At 43.1% G+C, this 15,215-nt stretch overlaps 1 protein-coding gene across 8 annotated transcripts in view; it reads left to right on the forward strand.

The window, feature by feature from the left end:
• The window catches only part of PRLR (prolactin receptor), a 122,851-nt gene that overhangs the window by 85,300 nt on the left and 22,336 nt on the right, over window positions 1–15,215 (forward strand). For 6 of the 8 annotated variants that reach the window (XM_037373098.1, XM_037373101.1, XM_037373095.1 and 3 more), the window contains 2 exons: window positions 9,323–9,389; window positions 14,790–14,903. In XM_037373098.1, the coding sequence (XP_037228995.1) occupies window positions 14,834–14,903 (70 nt within the window). In that variant the 5' untranslated portion in view covers window positions 9,323–9,389; window positions 14,790–14,833. Of the gene's footprint in view, window positions 1–9,322; window positions 9,390–12,523; window positions 12,748–13,868; window positions 13,954–14,789; window positions 14,904–15,215 lie in introns of those variants that run through there. The other 2 variants (XM_037373100.1, XM_037373099.1) reach the window with 2 other exon arrangements.

Genomic DNA, 15,215 nt, shown 5'->3' on the forward strand with positions numbered 1-15,215 from the left:
AATTCATATACTATATAAAATATACTATAAAAAAATCCTCAGATGCTACAATACCTAGGGTTGAAGAAAACTTTGAATAAAGCAGTGGGTGACTCCCATTACCTTCATCACAGAGAAGACTAAGAAATCTCAAAAATTTTAGATATATATAGGACTCTCAAAGGAGTAAAGAGGTTCATACAGACAGCATAGTAAAGGACTAAGGCCATATCCTTGATTGCTGAGTGTTGTGAAGTGCAAACATTTCATGCCTAGAAATAATGCTTGGTAATAACACCAAAAAAATAGATCTGCTGGCCTGTGAAATTCTCATGAAAGTAAGTGAGTTTTAACAGATGAAATTATCAGATATGGAGCATGTGAAGAAAATGTAGTATTAATGACACAAAAAGCCATCACATGGAAAAATAGGATAATGAATGATTCCTGAATCACCAGTAGTCTTAGCCTTTTCCTCAGTAGAAGAGTCCTGCTTTTGCCACATAAACGGTCTTAAGACTGCTTCCTTCTTGCATCTGCTATTTGCAGTTGTCCCATGAATACATCATTGACATGTAATAGAGCTTTAATACTATGCTCAAAGAAAATATTCACGTATATCTAGTCTCACAGATGTGTCTGCTCAGAATGTGATCCTGTAAAAGGAACCACAACATTTGTTTACGTTTTTGAATGTTGTGTTTCGAATGTTTTGAATGTTGTGAATTTGAATGAATACACTTGAAGGACAAGGTGATTCAATATTGAGAATTAAAATGAAAAGGAGTAAGCTTAAGCTAATAAATAGATAAAGAGAACAAATGGTCATACTCTGGATAGCAATGTGGTTGTTATCGTGCACTCCTTGATTTGGAGATTTTCTGTTTGTTTATACTGTTGCATACCAATAATTTTGAAACTATTCCGGGCATATGCAGGTATAAAAAGTAAGCAGTTCTGCTCAAATCAGAGCTCTTGAGGTGTAAAAAAGAGCTTGTGAGCTTTTCCTTTCCTGTGCTTCTAAGTATACATCAGTATTTTCAGGTACCAGTTTCACCTTCCAAAGAATTAATTTTGTTTAAGCAGTTAAAGAGTTGAACAATGAAATTAGGATTGGAAACTGAAATAGTGGAGTAGATTTTGAAATGCAATGAACAGCAACAACTCAGAGATCTAGTGTTCTTCTGCACCACTGGAGGAGGGATGTACGAGGAATCTCTATTAAAAAGCCTGTCTTCTTGATCTGGTTTTCACATCAGAATGGGCTGTGACAAGCAGCTAAATGTTACTGTGTTTATTTAACCTTCCCACAACTGGAGCATTACCTGTCTCCTGTCTGTATAGGATAGCACAGCACTCTGACTGCACTTTCAGCTTCTGTCAAAGGGCAGTAACGTATCCATATGTCAGGTTAGCAGCTGTGTGTTCAGATCTGTACTACTTGGACTCCCAGTCTGTGATGCTGGATGCCTGTCCTGAGTAGCTCACACTATAGTCCGGGTTGGAGAAACGAGGTTTGCTTCGGCATGCTGCTTCGTTGTCTATAGATATCTGAAGCAGTTTAGGAACATGTCAGAGGTGGCTGTTGAACTGAGTGTGTAATTAGTGTATGTTATTCAGCAGCATTTTACCATGAGGAAGAATTGATCTGTATTATTGAACAGCTAATAATTTTTATACCAGTCAGCATACTACATAAAAGATAGCTATGTAAATGAAAAGTAAGACAGCAAATGTTTAAAGTTAGCTAGTGCTCTGAAACTGAGGTAGAAATCAGTTTGAAGACATATGAGCAAAAAAAGCAGAAAAACAGTATTTATAACCCAGTGGACTTCTATGATTCAGTTGGTCTACTTATTTCTAAAATGCATGTTTACATCTAAAGATTTCAAAATGCCCCAGTTACCCATCCATATTGCCTGCAACTAACGTGCCCTCTTAAGGTCCTATTGCTATTTGAGCTGTCTTGAAAGACCATCTCAAGGCAGCCCTCAAAACCTGTTCTTCATCCAGCTAGTGAGTTCTTCATCCTGCACTCTCTGACCTGCACCTGGGACAAAACTCCAGGGAGGAGGAAGGAAAGGTGCCTCTCCTACCCAATTTGTGGCTGGTTCTTAGTTGCCTAGTAGTTTCTGTGTGCTTAGGCTGCTTCACAGATGCTTTGTTCTGCATGCTGATGACAGCCACCCCAAGACTGCTACATTGGTGGCCTTGTTAGAGATGTAAGCATCTTCTTCTCATGCACTCTGAAGGATGCACAAATTTCAGGTGGAAGAAGAGCTTAAGGGAGGCAGAGATCTGACTGTTCTGGCTCAAAGTTCTTACCATGCCCAGTTAATCGACCTGGATTGGATTTGAAAGGCTGTTACCAGTATCTATTAAGCAGCATCAGATCATATATTCAACATGCTGTCAGGGAAGCAACTCAAGATTTAAAATAAAAGAGTAATTAAAAACATGACTATATTATTCTTTAATGATTTTTCCATTTAAATTATATAAAATATCCTGCTACCTAGGGCATACAGCCAAGAAGGTGTAGGCATATGACTGTGAAAGGCATCACTGAAAAGGCAACTTGAAAAGATACAGGTAACATTAATAACTGAAGTGTGGATCCAAGTTTCAATAAAAATGACTTTTATATCAAGTGAAAAGGTCAGGCTTTATGTAAGTAAGGATTTAAAAGCTTGTGTTGCTATTACCTAAAGTAATTCCTACAGTGATGGCATTTTTTCCTCCTGCCATTTAATAAATGTCAGCATAAGGTTTTTATTTCAGGGATTGTGGAAGAAATATTGTGGATTAGACAGAAAATCCATGTTTTTACTATATGAGTTATGATTGTGTAACTGGTTGCCTACAAAATATTACTAAGTAAGGTAGATTGTAATGGGATATAGAATCAAATTGGTTGATGTTAATTATAGAGGCCGATCATTGTTTTCTAATTATTTAAATTACCATGCTTAAAATTATTTCAACTGTTAGTAAGATCTGCTAGTTTGCTGCAATTTACCCTGAAGTCCACCACACAGAGGGCAAGCATGAAGGTTCCTGACACTTAGGCCTTTTCTTTGATTCCTTGTAAATATCAAATACTTCTAAAATAAATCCCATTGACGTTTCAGATTTATTACCTTCAAATTTTCTTTTTTTGACATTTTTGTTAGATAGCCTTTGTCTGATTAAAATATGTGCAGACCTGACATTTCAGGTACTTGGTCATAAAAAGTCATCTTTATCTGCCTGCAGTTATTGAAACTTTTGAATTTTGGTCAGAGTTTTCTTTAAGGTGAAAATCAGATGATTTTGATTGCAAGCAGTTCTGAATTGACCACTCCAACACCCCATCTTCATACCTTCCCCTTTGGCCCTTAATTGGATAGTGGTTTTATAATCTGGAAGAAGTATGCCATTTCAAAGGCAGAGGACTCCAGTGTTGACTCCAGTGTTCCAAGGTGATGTCATTACACAGTATATTAAGGCTACTAAGCATCGTAGATCGAATCTGAGACTCAGTGCAAAGAAAGAAAAATTTCAAAGCCACTGAGGCTATATAATAAAAAGTGAACCAAGAACATTTACTGAAAAAACAGATGTAGTCAGATGCACTGCTACATGTTATAACCAAAGTTCTTCCTTTCATTCTGAGTCTTTCCACCAAATACCAGGAACATATTGAAGAACAGTGTTAAAATAGATCTTGCCCTAGTACAGAATATATTTTTTTATTCCTTGAAATCTTTTCTTCCCCAAATTCTGTTGAGTACCTATTTCTTCATTATTTAACCAAGAAGTATGCAAACTCCACAGAGGAGTAGGGTGAACTGAAATACTCATGTTAAAACTGATTGGACATGTTTGGTGTTACAGCAGAGGTAAGGGAGAGGCATCCTTATGTCCTTAGTTTGTTAAAATGGAACAACATCCATAGCCTGAAACCTAATATCCCATATTAAGTTAATCTTTATTCGTTAAGCCATGTGTTTGCCTTTGCTGCACAATGAAGATTTCTCTCTGCAAAATTAATTTCTTCAAGTTGTTTCTTGACACATTTTATTTATTCTGTCAGAGATGCAGATATTACCTGTTAGAAGTGGATTCATCAGTAGGAGACACAATACTGTCCTTGAAGTTTCTAAGGAACAGAGTGAGTGAGTTAATGAATGAGTGGGTTAATGAATGAATACATTAATAAATTTACCTTTAACCTCCAGAGATCACAGTGTAAGTCCTTATGCTGTAAACAAGTACATAACAGACTATGGTCTGCAACCTCAGGGTCATTTCCTTATACTGCAAAACACAAAAAATCTAAAGCACAGTTCACCATGACTGAGAATGTCCAAGGAACAGCAGCCTGGGATGAAGATGGGGGGTAGATCAGATCAGTGCTACACTTCATTCAATTTATATATTCATTGTGAAGAAATTAGAAGGGAAAGTCGTACTCCTGATCAAAGGGTGAATTCAGTTCCTTCAGAATGCATGTTGCAGCTCTTGGGGGCTTCAGTATTCTTCCACTGCAAAACTGTAATTAAATAAAGATTTTTTTTTTTCTGGGAGATGAGCATCTGTGTGGAACTTACCAGGGTTGTGATACAGCAGTATTGGTAATGTTACTGGTTTGGCATGTAGAGAGTTCAGAGTAGTTTGAACATTTGACTTTCTGTAATGAGGCACTCCTCATAAGGAAGCTGTGTGGTTTTTTACTGACATTAGACATTAATGCCACCTAGGTAAAAACCTGTAGAAAATAATCTGTTCATAAAATCTATTATAGCAGTAGTCTACTCAGGAATTAGGTACCAGAGGAGTTCTACAAAATGCCACCAAGATTAGAGCTAGGCATGGTAAAGATACTTCTCTGCATATCCACATATTTCTATATTAAAGGGAGGATCATGCCCTAGGTTAGAAGTGCCAAAAAGATCAATCATTTTAAGCTCAGGAAAGTGAAGGTTGAAGGTTAAATATTGTTTTATTCCCATTATCGTCAGCAATTTCTCTCAAGTAATTGTGACACAAGATTTTTCGCTCTGTTTTGGATTACCTGGATAACTTTGTTTCATTCCCTTAGCTAACCAGTGTGCTGCTTGACCTGTGTATGGCATTAGTGGTAGCCTTTAGCCTGCAACCACAAAGTTCTTCGATCAACAAGGTTGAAGCTCGGGATTATGTTTGAGAAATGTTCATGTTCACAAATAATAGGAATTGAGTGTCTATATCAGCTTGATTGGAGAAGTAATTTTTTGTAATTGTTCTTTTATGGAGTAATTCTACAGTCACTTAGGCAATTCAAGTCTAAATGTACAACATGTACTTGGAAAAAGACAAAGAAACAGCTACTTCTATGACCTCATAGTGAGGACCTCCTGAAAAAGGGAACACTGAGACAGAAAACAATTATTTGTCCAATAATTTTCTCAGCTCCCACTGATACTGTTAATTGCTGAGCATACTTGTGATTGAACAAGAACATTTATTCCACTGCAGCCAGGTTCTTTCTGTTACAGTCTTACCACAGTCCTAAAGCTTTGAAGAGAGCCTCCAGACACAGACTTAGCCAAAACCGACTGTCTCAGTGGGAGGGAATAAGGAAACTGTGCTGAAGCTAAGGTCACAGTTTTCTTCATTACCCGATTGATGCTGGCAGGCACTAGGATGCGGAAGATGCTTCCCCTCCACCCAACCTCATCCCCTGTGTTCACCAAGAAAAGGTTATTTGGGGATGGCATCCAGTGAATAGAGCTTTGAAATTCAAAAGGGGTACTGGAATACCTTCAAAATCACAACTTTATCTGACTCTTTACTGCCCAGTACCACAGATTATTTGTTCTTTTTCCCTTTTGTGTCCTTCCTAATTGTTTTTCCTCAGTTTGACTCCATAAGCCTTTCACACTTCTCTGTTACTGTGTTCCCTGTACTACTTTCAAAGTCTGTTTTAATCTCTCCACAATAAACTTCCTCACCTCTACACCAACATCTTCCACCAGAAATGTCATAATAGCAAGACGTTTTGTGCCATTGTGTTGCTCATTGAAATTCTGTGTATAGCTAAAGATTATGGGAAATTTTTCATTGCAACATGTTTTCATTAGAAAAAAATTATAATAAAACTGCAATTATTGGCTTAAATTTCCGAGGATTTTCTACTGGGAAAATTCAAAACAAAATGCTTCATGTTGATATTTGGTGTTATTTCTTCATTTTGGAATTTTGAAAATTTGCATGCATTGGCATCAGTTGAAAAAGAATTTGTGACAGTAAAGTTTCATTATGAACTGAATTTTCTAAAACTGATTCTTCATAGTCAGCTTCCAGTTTGTGTGATTTTATGAAAATCTTTTGTGATGAACATAATCTTTAGTTTCAATCAAAAACTATTCAAGTTCTGACCTGCTTGTTATATCCCTTTCTTCCACTCTGTATTATTAATTGGTTGTTTACATTTTTCAGTTCTTAAGAGCAGAAGCTCTTCTTTGGATAGTAGCTAAAGCAGTGGTATTCTATCTTTGTTCTCGGGACTGTCATAATAAATATGATTTGAATAGTGATTATTTCATATCAAATACTTGGGTGAGAGATTGCCTGGGTTAATGCAGGAGGTAAGGTCAATTCTACCATGATCCATTCTGATCACCGATAGGAGCAAGCTAGTGCTTACGGCACTACTGCAGCTTTGGTAAATACCACAATTTATGTGAGTCATATTATGTAGAGATGTGTCACCAGTTCATGATGTCACTTCCCAAAGAAAGCAGTCATGAAAGCAGAATAAAATTTGCTGGTAGACTAGAACTGTATGTTTTGATGTAGAAATAAGTAATAGAAATCAGAAGTAGGGGAAAGTTTATTTTTCTCTAGTGATCATAACCATACATTTTCTCTTTAGAACTACCCTTCCTTTTAAACGTGGAACAATTGCATAATTTTAAAATGTCTCTGTGAAGTGATCTAAATCTACAAGGCAGTTTGTGTTTTGGAAGAATTCCATTTAGCCAGTCTTGAGACAAACTGTTCCCAGCATGCACACTGACAACCAGATTTCTGTCCTTTCTAAAACAGGGAGCATTTATTGAGCTCCGTGTTTAAAATACATTTCACCTTATGTCATAGTTGAGTAACTTCACTGCAAACATTTTCTGCCATATTCAGTTGTATGTTCTCTATGACATTTTATATATGCACATAAAAAAGAAACCATTTATCACCCTCAGTTAAATCTGATCCTCTGTAACAGCATAATGTCTAGCTGCCAAATAATTTCATGGTATTTTTATTGTTCTCAGTAGCTTTACTGAAATGGAGCCAAACAAAAGAATACCCTGGTAACTGAGTAATACAGCTTCCCACCTGGTCTCCAGGCAATACAGACCATTCTTAACGTTAGTTGTAAAAATATTCTACTTTGTTTCAAATTGTTTAAAGAGAGATTTTGTAAGAAATAGTAAAATGAAGTTAGTAACTTCAAAGTTAGTAATTTAATGTGTAGTTTTTCTTGCTGTGGCAGGTAAGTTGCCCATTGAACCTCATCTAAATTATTTCTTCACAGCAGTGTATTCAGATAGGATGATAAAGAACAGCTAGTTAAACTGTCCTGGTTTCAGCTGGGATAGAGTTAATTTTCTTCCTAGTAGCTGGTACAGTGCTGTGCTTTGGGTTTAGTATGAGAATAACATTGATCACACACTGATGTTTTCAGTTGTTGCTAAGTAGCGCTTACTCTAAATCAAGCACTTTTCAGTTTTCCATGCTCTGCCAGGGAGCAGGTGTGGAAGAAGCCGGGAGGGAGCACAGCAGAACAGCCGACCCAAACTATTCCACACCACAGAACATCATGCTCAGTGTATAAACTGGGGGGGAGCTGGCTGGGAGCTGCCGATCGCTGCTTGGGGACTGCCTGGGCATCAGTCAGCGGGTGGTGAGCAACTGCATCGCGCATTGCTTGGGTTTTTCTTGGGTTTTATTCCTTTCTCTCTTGTTATCTCCCTTTTCATTACAATTCTTGTTGGTTTTGTTGTTGTTGTATTTATACTTTACTTTGTTTCAATTATTAAGTTGTTAACCCACAAGTTTTACTTTTTTTGATTCTCCTCCCCATCCCACTGGAGGAAGGGGCGGGGGTCGGGGGTGGGCACGGAGGGGAGGAGTAAACAGATGGCTCTATGGTACTTAGCTGCTGCCTGGGGTTAACTATGACATAGACGTAGTGGCCTTTTTTTTGGTAAAACATTTACTTTCAGTCTGTTAGAGGGAGCTGAATCAGGTAGTCCACGTATGTGAGGCTGCTCTATGTCCATATCCTCAGGTTCTGCCAGTAGTGAAGCTGACGATAAGCACACAGACACAAGAAACACACACAGAGGTCAGACACAACAAAGACAAAATGTAGACATTTACACATTCGTATGTGAGTATTTGCACACCAAAAAAAAAACCAAAACCGGATCACTCTAGTAGCTGGTGTTAGATGCTCAGACAACCCGGTAGCTGGCCCCTGATCTGGGGTCTCCCCAGTTGTAGGAGAGCTGCATAGGAGCCTGGAGGTTTGCAGTCCTGCAGTCCCACTCCTCAGTGGTTAATCCAGCTGAAAGTTCATTAGCATTCAAATGCACCCACTCAGAACGGAGCACACCCAGACAGAAGGTAGTTAGAAATAGGGCTTAATGAGAATATAGGGCAGGCTGCAGTGATGAGGCACATACCTCGGTCAGACAAGTCACCAGTTACACTTAACTGACCCCTTTCTTCTCCTTTTCACCTTATTTTCCCATGCGTGTGTCTCCCCAGTCCACTTTGATCCCTTCCTTTCCTCCCCACACTCCTCCCTTAACGATTGCTCTACCTGCTTTTTCTGTGAGGGATATGGGGAAGGGGGTTTGTTAGGTTGGCTCCTCCTGGTAGGTTTCACACAAGACGCAAAGGGACAGTGGTCTGACTGTGCTTTAGCAGTCTGGCATAGCTGATTCCTTGCACCCCATTATGCTGCTAAGGTTCCTCCCCCAGTGCCATCAGTTTTTATCTGATCCTGTCATGGCCTTTTTGTAGATGGTGATTAGCCTTTAATCAGATAGCCTAGCACAGTCTTCTGGTAAGTCTAAGCTGCATCCTAACTTGCTACAAAATGTTATGCTTTTATTGAAATAGATAAAGAGTGTACAGTAACACACTATTTTACCATAGTCATTATTGCTGTCAGTGTTTACATGTAACTGACTTAGACTGTCAGTATCTGAATCAGTTAATATAAGGAGTGATTTCTTTTTCTTTGTGTTTTAGGAATAAATTACTGATACTTGCAATGATATACTAACCCTGGAATATTTTTTTCTTGCAGATTATCAAGTGATCTGACATTCATGAAAGAGGAACAAAAATCTTCCTCACACACATGAATCCTTTCGGTAGGAAACTGGACTTTATATTTCATGACTATGCTATATATAAATCTTACTTAAAATTATTATAGCAAGATAAGGATTGTGGAGTTGGGCTTGGTAGTTGGTAGAAATTAACTTCCATCATATTTCAAAAGCAATTTTCAAGTTCTAATGTGAATTCCAACTTTCAAACTCTAAAATTTTACTCTTTAAAGCTTATGCTTTTCTTGTCTGTAAAACACTGCTATAAAAATAATAATCCTGAAATTATGGCTAAACATACAGATCACCAGGGAAGAAAATTCAGGATCCATGAGACCGATAGAAGAAGATTGCTATCATTAGCTAGAATATATTTTATTGGGAAAACAGTAGAGATGGCACTCAGAAGAGAAAAAGGAAAAAAATCTAGTATGAAAGGATCAGGTTTTAGCTTTTGTTACATTTCTAGCGTAAGTCTGAGCAAAGTACTTGATCATTCTGTGACTTGGTTCCCCATGTGTAAAGCAGGGATGATGATGCTTTCTTGTCTTGGCTTTTCTTGTCGGTTTAGATGTTGAGAGTTTTAAAAGTTGCAGGGTCATTTCTGTAAAATCAATATGAGTTGAGTACATAAACACTTGGATGGAAAAATAAGTGTCTACTTTGAAGAATCTGGAGTTTCATTATTTTTTGTTTTCAAAAATGACTGAAGTCTTTCATACTGAGAAGCACATCTCCATGTGTGAGAGAAGTTGTTCGATTCATTGTCATGTGTTGACTGCTAATCAAAGGAAGGACTACAAAGGGTTATTTGGAGGTTTGTTTAAGAGAGAAATTTAGGGAAAATATATTAGAAACGCTTATACAGGCTTTTCATGAAATCTAAAAGAACTTGTAGGTGCTTCCAATTTATGCAACACAGAAATGTGAAGTGCTTGGTCCCAAGAAATTAACTGGATGTCTAGCTTCCCCTACACAGCCAACAGCAGTAACTAAGCATCCTCACAGAGCACTCCACAAAACCTACATGCTAAAAGTAGCCACCTGGAATCAGTCACAAGAAATTCAGATCAGGACATGTCTGAACTCCCTAGCTTCCTGACACAGCTGGTCAGTGAGCCAGCCAGGGGAGATGTCCTGCTGGGCCTGCTGGTTACAGGCAGGGAGGGACTGGTGGGTGAAGTGGTGGCTGGAGGACATCTTGGGCATAGCGATCATGAGATGATTGAGTTTTTAATTCTCGGAGAAGCAAGGAAGAGGCTGGACTTTGGAGGGCCGACTTTGGCCTGGTTAGGAGGCTGGTTGACAGAGCCCCTTGGGAGACAGTTCTGAAGGGCCAAGGGGTCCAGGAGGGCTGGGCGGTCTTCCAGAAGGAAGTCCTAAAGGCTCAGGAGCAGCCTGTCCCCATGTGCCAAAAGACAAACCAGGGGAAAGACCAGCCTGGCTGAGCAGAGAGCTTTGGCTGGAACTCAGGGGGAAAAAGCAGAGTTTTCCACCTTTGGAAGAAGGGGCAGGCAACCCTGGAGGGCTATAGCGGTGTCGTGAGGTTATGCAGGGGGAAGATGGAGAGGAGAAAGCCCAGCTAGAACTCAGGCTGGCCACTGCTGTAAAAGATGACAAAAATGTTTTACAAATACATGAGAAACAGAAGGAGGGCCAAGGATAATCTGCATCCTTCATTGGATGCGGGGGGGAACGCTGCCACAAAGGATGAGGAAAAGGCTGAGGTGCTTAATGCTTTCTTGCCTCAGTCTTTCACAGCAAGCCCAGGTTCCCTCTGGGTACTGAGCCCCTGAGCTGGAAGACAGGGTGAGGAGGAGCAGAATGGAGTCCCCACAGTCCAGGAGGAAACGGTCAGTGACCTGCTGCTCCACTGAGACACACCAGTCTGTGGGGCTGGATGGGATCCACCCGAGGGCACTGAGGGAGCTGGTGGGGCCAAGCCACGCTCCATCATATATCAACAGTGCTGGCTAAGTGAGGAGGTCTCAGAAGACTGGAGGTCAGCCAACGTGACACCAGTCTTGTAGGTACAAGAAGGGCAGGAAGGAGGATCCAGGCAGCTACAGGCCTGCCAGCCTGACCTCGGTGCCAGGGAAGGTTATGGAGCACATCATCCTGGCTGCCATCCCGTGGCACATGCAGGACAACCAGGGGATCAGGCCCAGCCAGCATGGGGTTATGAAAGGCAGATGGACCTGATCTCCTTCTACAAGACGATGACCCACCAAGTGGATGAGGGAAAGGCTGTGGATGTTGTCTACCTGGATGTTAGTAAAGCCTTTGACACCATCTCCCACAGCATTCTCCTGGAGACACGGGCTGCTCGTGGCTTGGGTGGGTGTGCTCTGTGCTGGGTTAAGAGCCGGCTGAGTCCAGAGAGAGGTGGGGAATGGAGTTACATCCAGCTGGTGGCCAGGGCCCAGTGTGGGGGCCAGTCCTGTTTCATATCTTTACCAACGATCTGGGTGAGGGGACCGAGTGCCCCCTCAGTGAGTTCACAGGTGACCCCCAGCTGGGGGGAGCGTTGATCTGCGGGAGGGCAGGAGGCTCTGCAGGGGGGTCTGGGCAGGCTGGAGCGATGGGCCCAGGCCAGTTGTGTGAGGGTCAACCAGGCTCAGTGCCGGGCCCTGCCCGTGGGTCACACCAGCCCCCGCAGCGCTGCGGGCTGGGGGCAGGGGGCTGGGAACTGCCTGGGGGGAAAGGGCCTGGGGGGGCTGGTCGGCAGCCGGCTGGGCATGAGCCCCCCGTGTGCCCAGGTGGCCAAGGAGGCCAGCAGCACCCTGGCTGGTGCCGGGAACAGCGTGGCCAGCAGGGCCAGGGCAGTGCTGTCCCCCTGCACTGGGCACTGGCGAGGCCGCCCCTCGACTCCTGTGTTCAGGTTGGGCCCCTCACTGCCAGGGGGACGCAGAGGGGCTGCAGCGTGTCCAGAGACGGGCAGGGGGCTGGTGCCGGGGCTGGGGCACAAGGCTGGTGGGGAGCGGCTGGGGGAACTGGGGGGGGTCAGCCTGGAGAGGAGGCGGCTCGGGGGCACCTTGTGGCTCCCTGCAGCTGCCTGACAGGAGGGTGTAGGCAGGGGGGTCGGTCTCTTCTCCCAGGTGACAAGTGACAGGGCAAGAGGAGACGGCCTCAAGTTCTTTATTTGTACTTGGTTTCATACAGCTGTAGTTCAGCCTTTCAGATGTTAATGAACTGTGGTGTTTTGAGACTCCTTAAACTGCCTTCTCCCAGGCCTGAGAGATAAACACTGTTTATCGTCATAACTAGTGGGAACGTGGATCTTGTTCAGTACAGACTGGTAAATTTCTCTAGCACAAGGAAAGCTTGTGGTGGACATAATGTAGTTGCCCATGGGTGCTATACAGCTGTTGCCATTCCTGCAAGCCTTAAAACATTACAGGTAGGAAATTTTTCCATCTGTGCAGAACTGAGTAGCCTTCACTGTCAATCTCAAGAAATTTATCCATCAGCATAGCGCAAAAAAAGTCAGAGAAAATAATCTAAGAACTAGAACTCTGTTAGGATATTTTTACCTCAACCCTGCTCCACTGCAACTGATTTCAATATTGGTATTTAACTTTCATCTTGACCCAGTAGCACTGTAAACCAGGGGTCCTCAAACTGTTTAACCAGGGGGCCGGTGCACAGATGAAGTGGGGGGGCGGGGGGAGGGCAAGGGGGGTCTGTAAATACCGGGGGCAGGATTGAGGACCCTGGGGGGCCCTTATCTGGCCCACGGGCCGTAGTTTGAGGGCCCCTGCTGTAAACACAGTTTTCAAACCTACAATTTCATAAAGTTATTAATTACAGAGTAGGGTTATTTTACAGGAGTATCTAGCACTTCTGTGCATTCGAAAAGGCCAGTAATCATTTCAGTTTCCATCAAGGCACACTGTTTTCTGGGGTGCAGTGTGCAGCTATTGAATACTTTGTAAGAGCTGTGTTAAAAGGGAGAAATCCAACCATGTAGTGTGTTTGCAGGGCAAGGTTTTGGTGGCGGGGGCCACAGGGGCGGCCTCTGTGAGAAGCTTCCAGAAGCTGCCCCCGTGCCCGGTGCAGCCCGTGCCAGCCGGCTCCGAGCTGGGCCCGGTGCTGGGCAAGGCCGAGCCCGTCGGTGCCGGTGGCAGCCGCAGGGACCGTGTATTTCAGATCGTGTATTTACGTGCGAGCGAGCCCAGCAGCCCCGCGGCCCCCGGGCCGGGGCAGGGGGAGGCCGGGGGGCTCCAGGCGCCGCAGCAGCGGCTCCCCCAGCCCGCGGGGCGGCCCCCGGCGGGGCGGGCCGTGCCCCCAGCCCGCGGAGCCCCCGGGGGAGCAGCTCCCCCCCCGCAGCCCGGGCAGGGCCCCCCCCGGGGCAGGGGGTGCCCGCAGGGGGCTGTGACCCGCGGGCAGCGGCGCCGGGGCAGCTCCGGGCAGGGCCCGTGGCCCCGCGGGGAGAGGAGCCCGGGCCGGGCCGGGCTGGGGCAGGGCCGGTGCCCCCGCGGCGGCCGGGCCGGGCCGGGCAGGGGGCGAGGAGCCCCGGCCCTGAGGGGCAGCAGCGGCGGGGACAGCTGCGATGGACCGACCGCTGCCCCTTTCCCTGTCCTCTTGCACCGCTCGCAATTTAAAGGTTTGCTTTAAATCATTCTGTGTTTAGACTGAGCGAACAGGTTTAGCAGCAACGGGGACTCCCGATCACCCTGAGCTACACCTGAATTCTGAGGACATCTGGTGGTGTAAGACCACTGCAGGGACTGAGTCCGCATCTGGTGGCTGGCTTCCAGCTTGCACCTTTGTATTTCAGCTGAGTTCTGCAACACTGCCTCTGGCCTTCACAGGTTGAAGAAAAAGGAATAATTGCATCCCATCTTACATTTTCACCTGATAAATTAATTGCAAAATCAAATGCAGTAAAAACAGCGAGTTGAATGCACAGAAAGAGTAGCATTCTTCAGCTCAGGTGATCCTGAATTCAATATTGCCAGTCCCAAATATTTAGAGGTCATGACATTGGCACAACAATCTTAAACTTCTAATGAAATTTTTGGTTTTTTCTACTTGCCGTCTCTTTTCAGGAGTTCCAGAGTCCAAGTATGTTGAGCTCTTTGTATCAGCGAAGATGTATTTTCTGTTACTAAAAACCTGATATCTCAGGTAGATTAATGAGTCTAAAAGTTAGAGCTTTAAGAAAAGCACCCAGTATCCCAAGATGCCAAATAAATACGCAGGATTTTTTAATGTTAATCCTAGCACTGCTAACCATTCAAAGACCTTCAGGAAGACCTACCAACTACTCTGTGATTCAAGTTTTCTGTTTGTGAAGTGGAACTGTACGTGTTTCTGCACCTTTTTGAGAGAGAACAAGAATCAGTTAGCTGCAATTCAAAGAGGATTTTGATCAAGCAAAGTGATGCTTATTATATGTTAAGCATTGTTACTGACTTTGCATGATGGTATATTTTTCAGTGACCCCTTGATCTGATATTTCCTCCTGAGGAGAAGCAGACATCATGAAGCAGAAATTGACATTATCAGTTCAAATTACTTTGCTGCTCGCTGTGGCTGCAGTGGGTCTGACTGGTAAGTATACCACTTCCTGAAACACTTGTTTTTCCTTAAAACACTTTCTTTAGAAAAGTCTGAGGCTTTACCTGATCTATCCTGATCACCACTGGAGCCTGTACATATTTAAATTAATTTCTTCTTAAGTTTTGTATGGAGATTTTGAAAATGGCTTGAATCCTTTTTTCTTTTTATATTATTGATTTAACAATTATATGGTGGTGATGATGAAAGGCACTCTCTCCATCCCTGCACTCTCTCCATCCCTGCACTCTCTCCATCCCTGCACTCACTCCTTGCTTGTCACTTTCTTGGGAATTAGGATCATAT

This window comes from Falco rusticolus, chromosome Z (genome assembly GCF_015220075.1).
Source record: "Falco rusticolus isolate bFalRus1 chromosome Z, bFalRus1.pri, whole genome shotgun sequence".
Classification (NCBI taxonomy): Eukaryota; Metazoa; Chordata; class Aves; order Falconiformes; family Falconidae; genus Falco; species Falco rusticolus.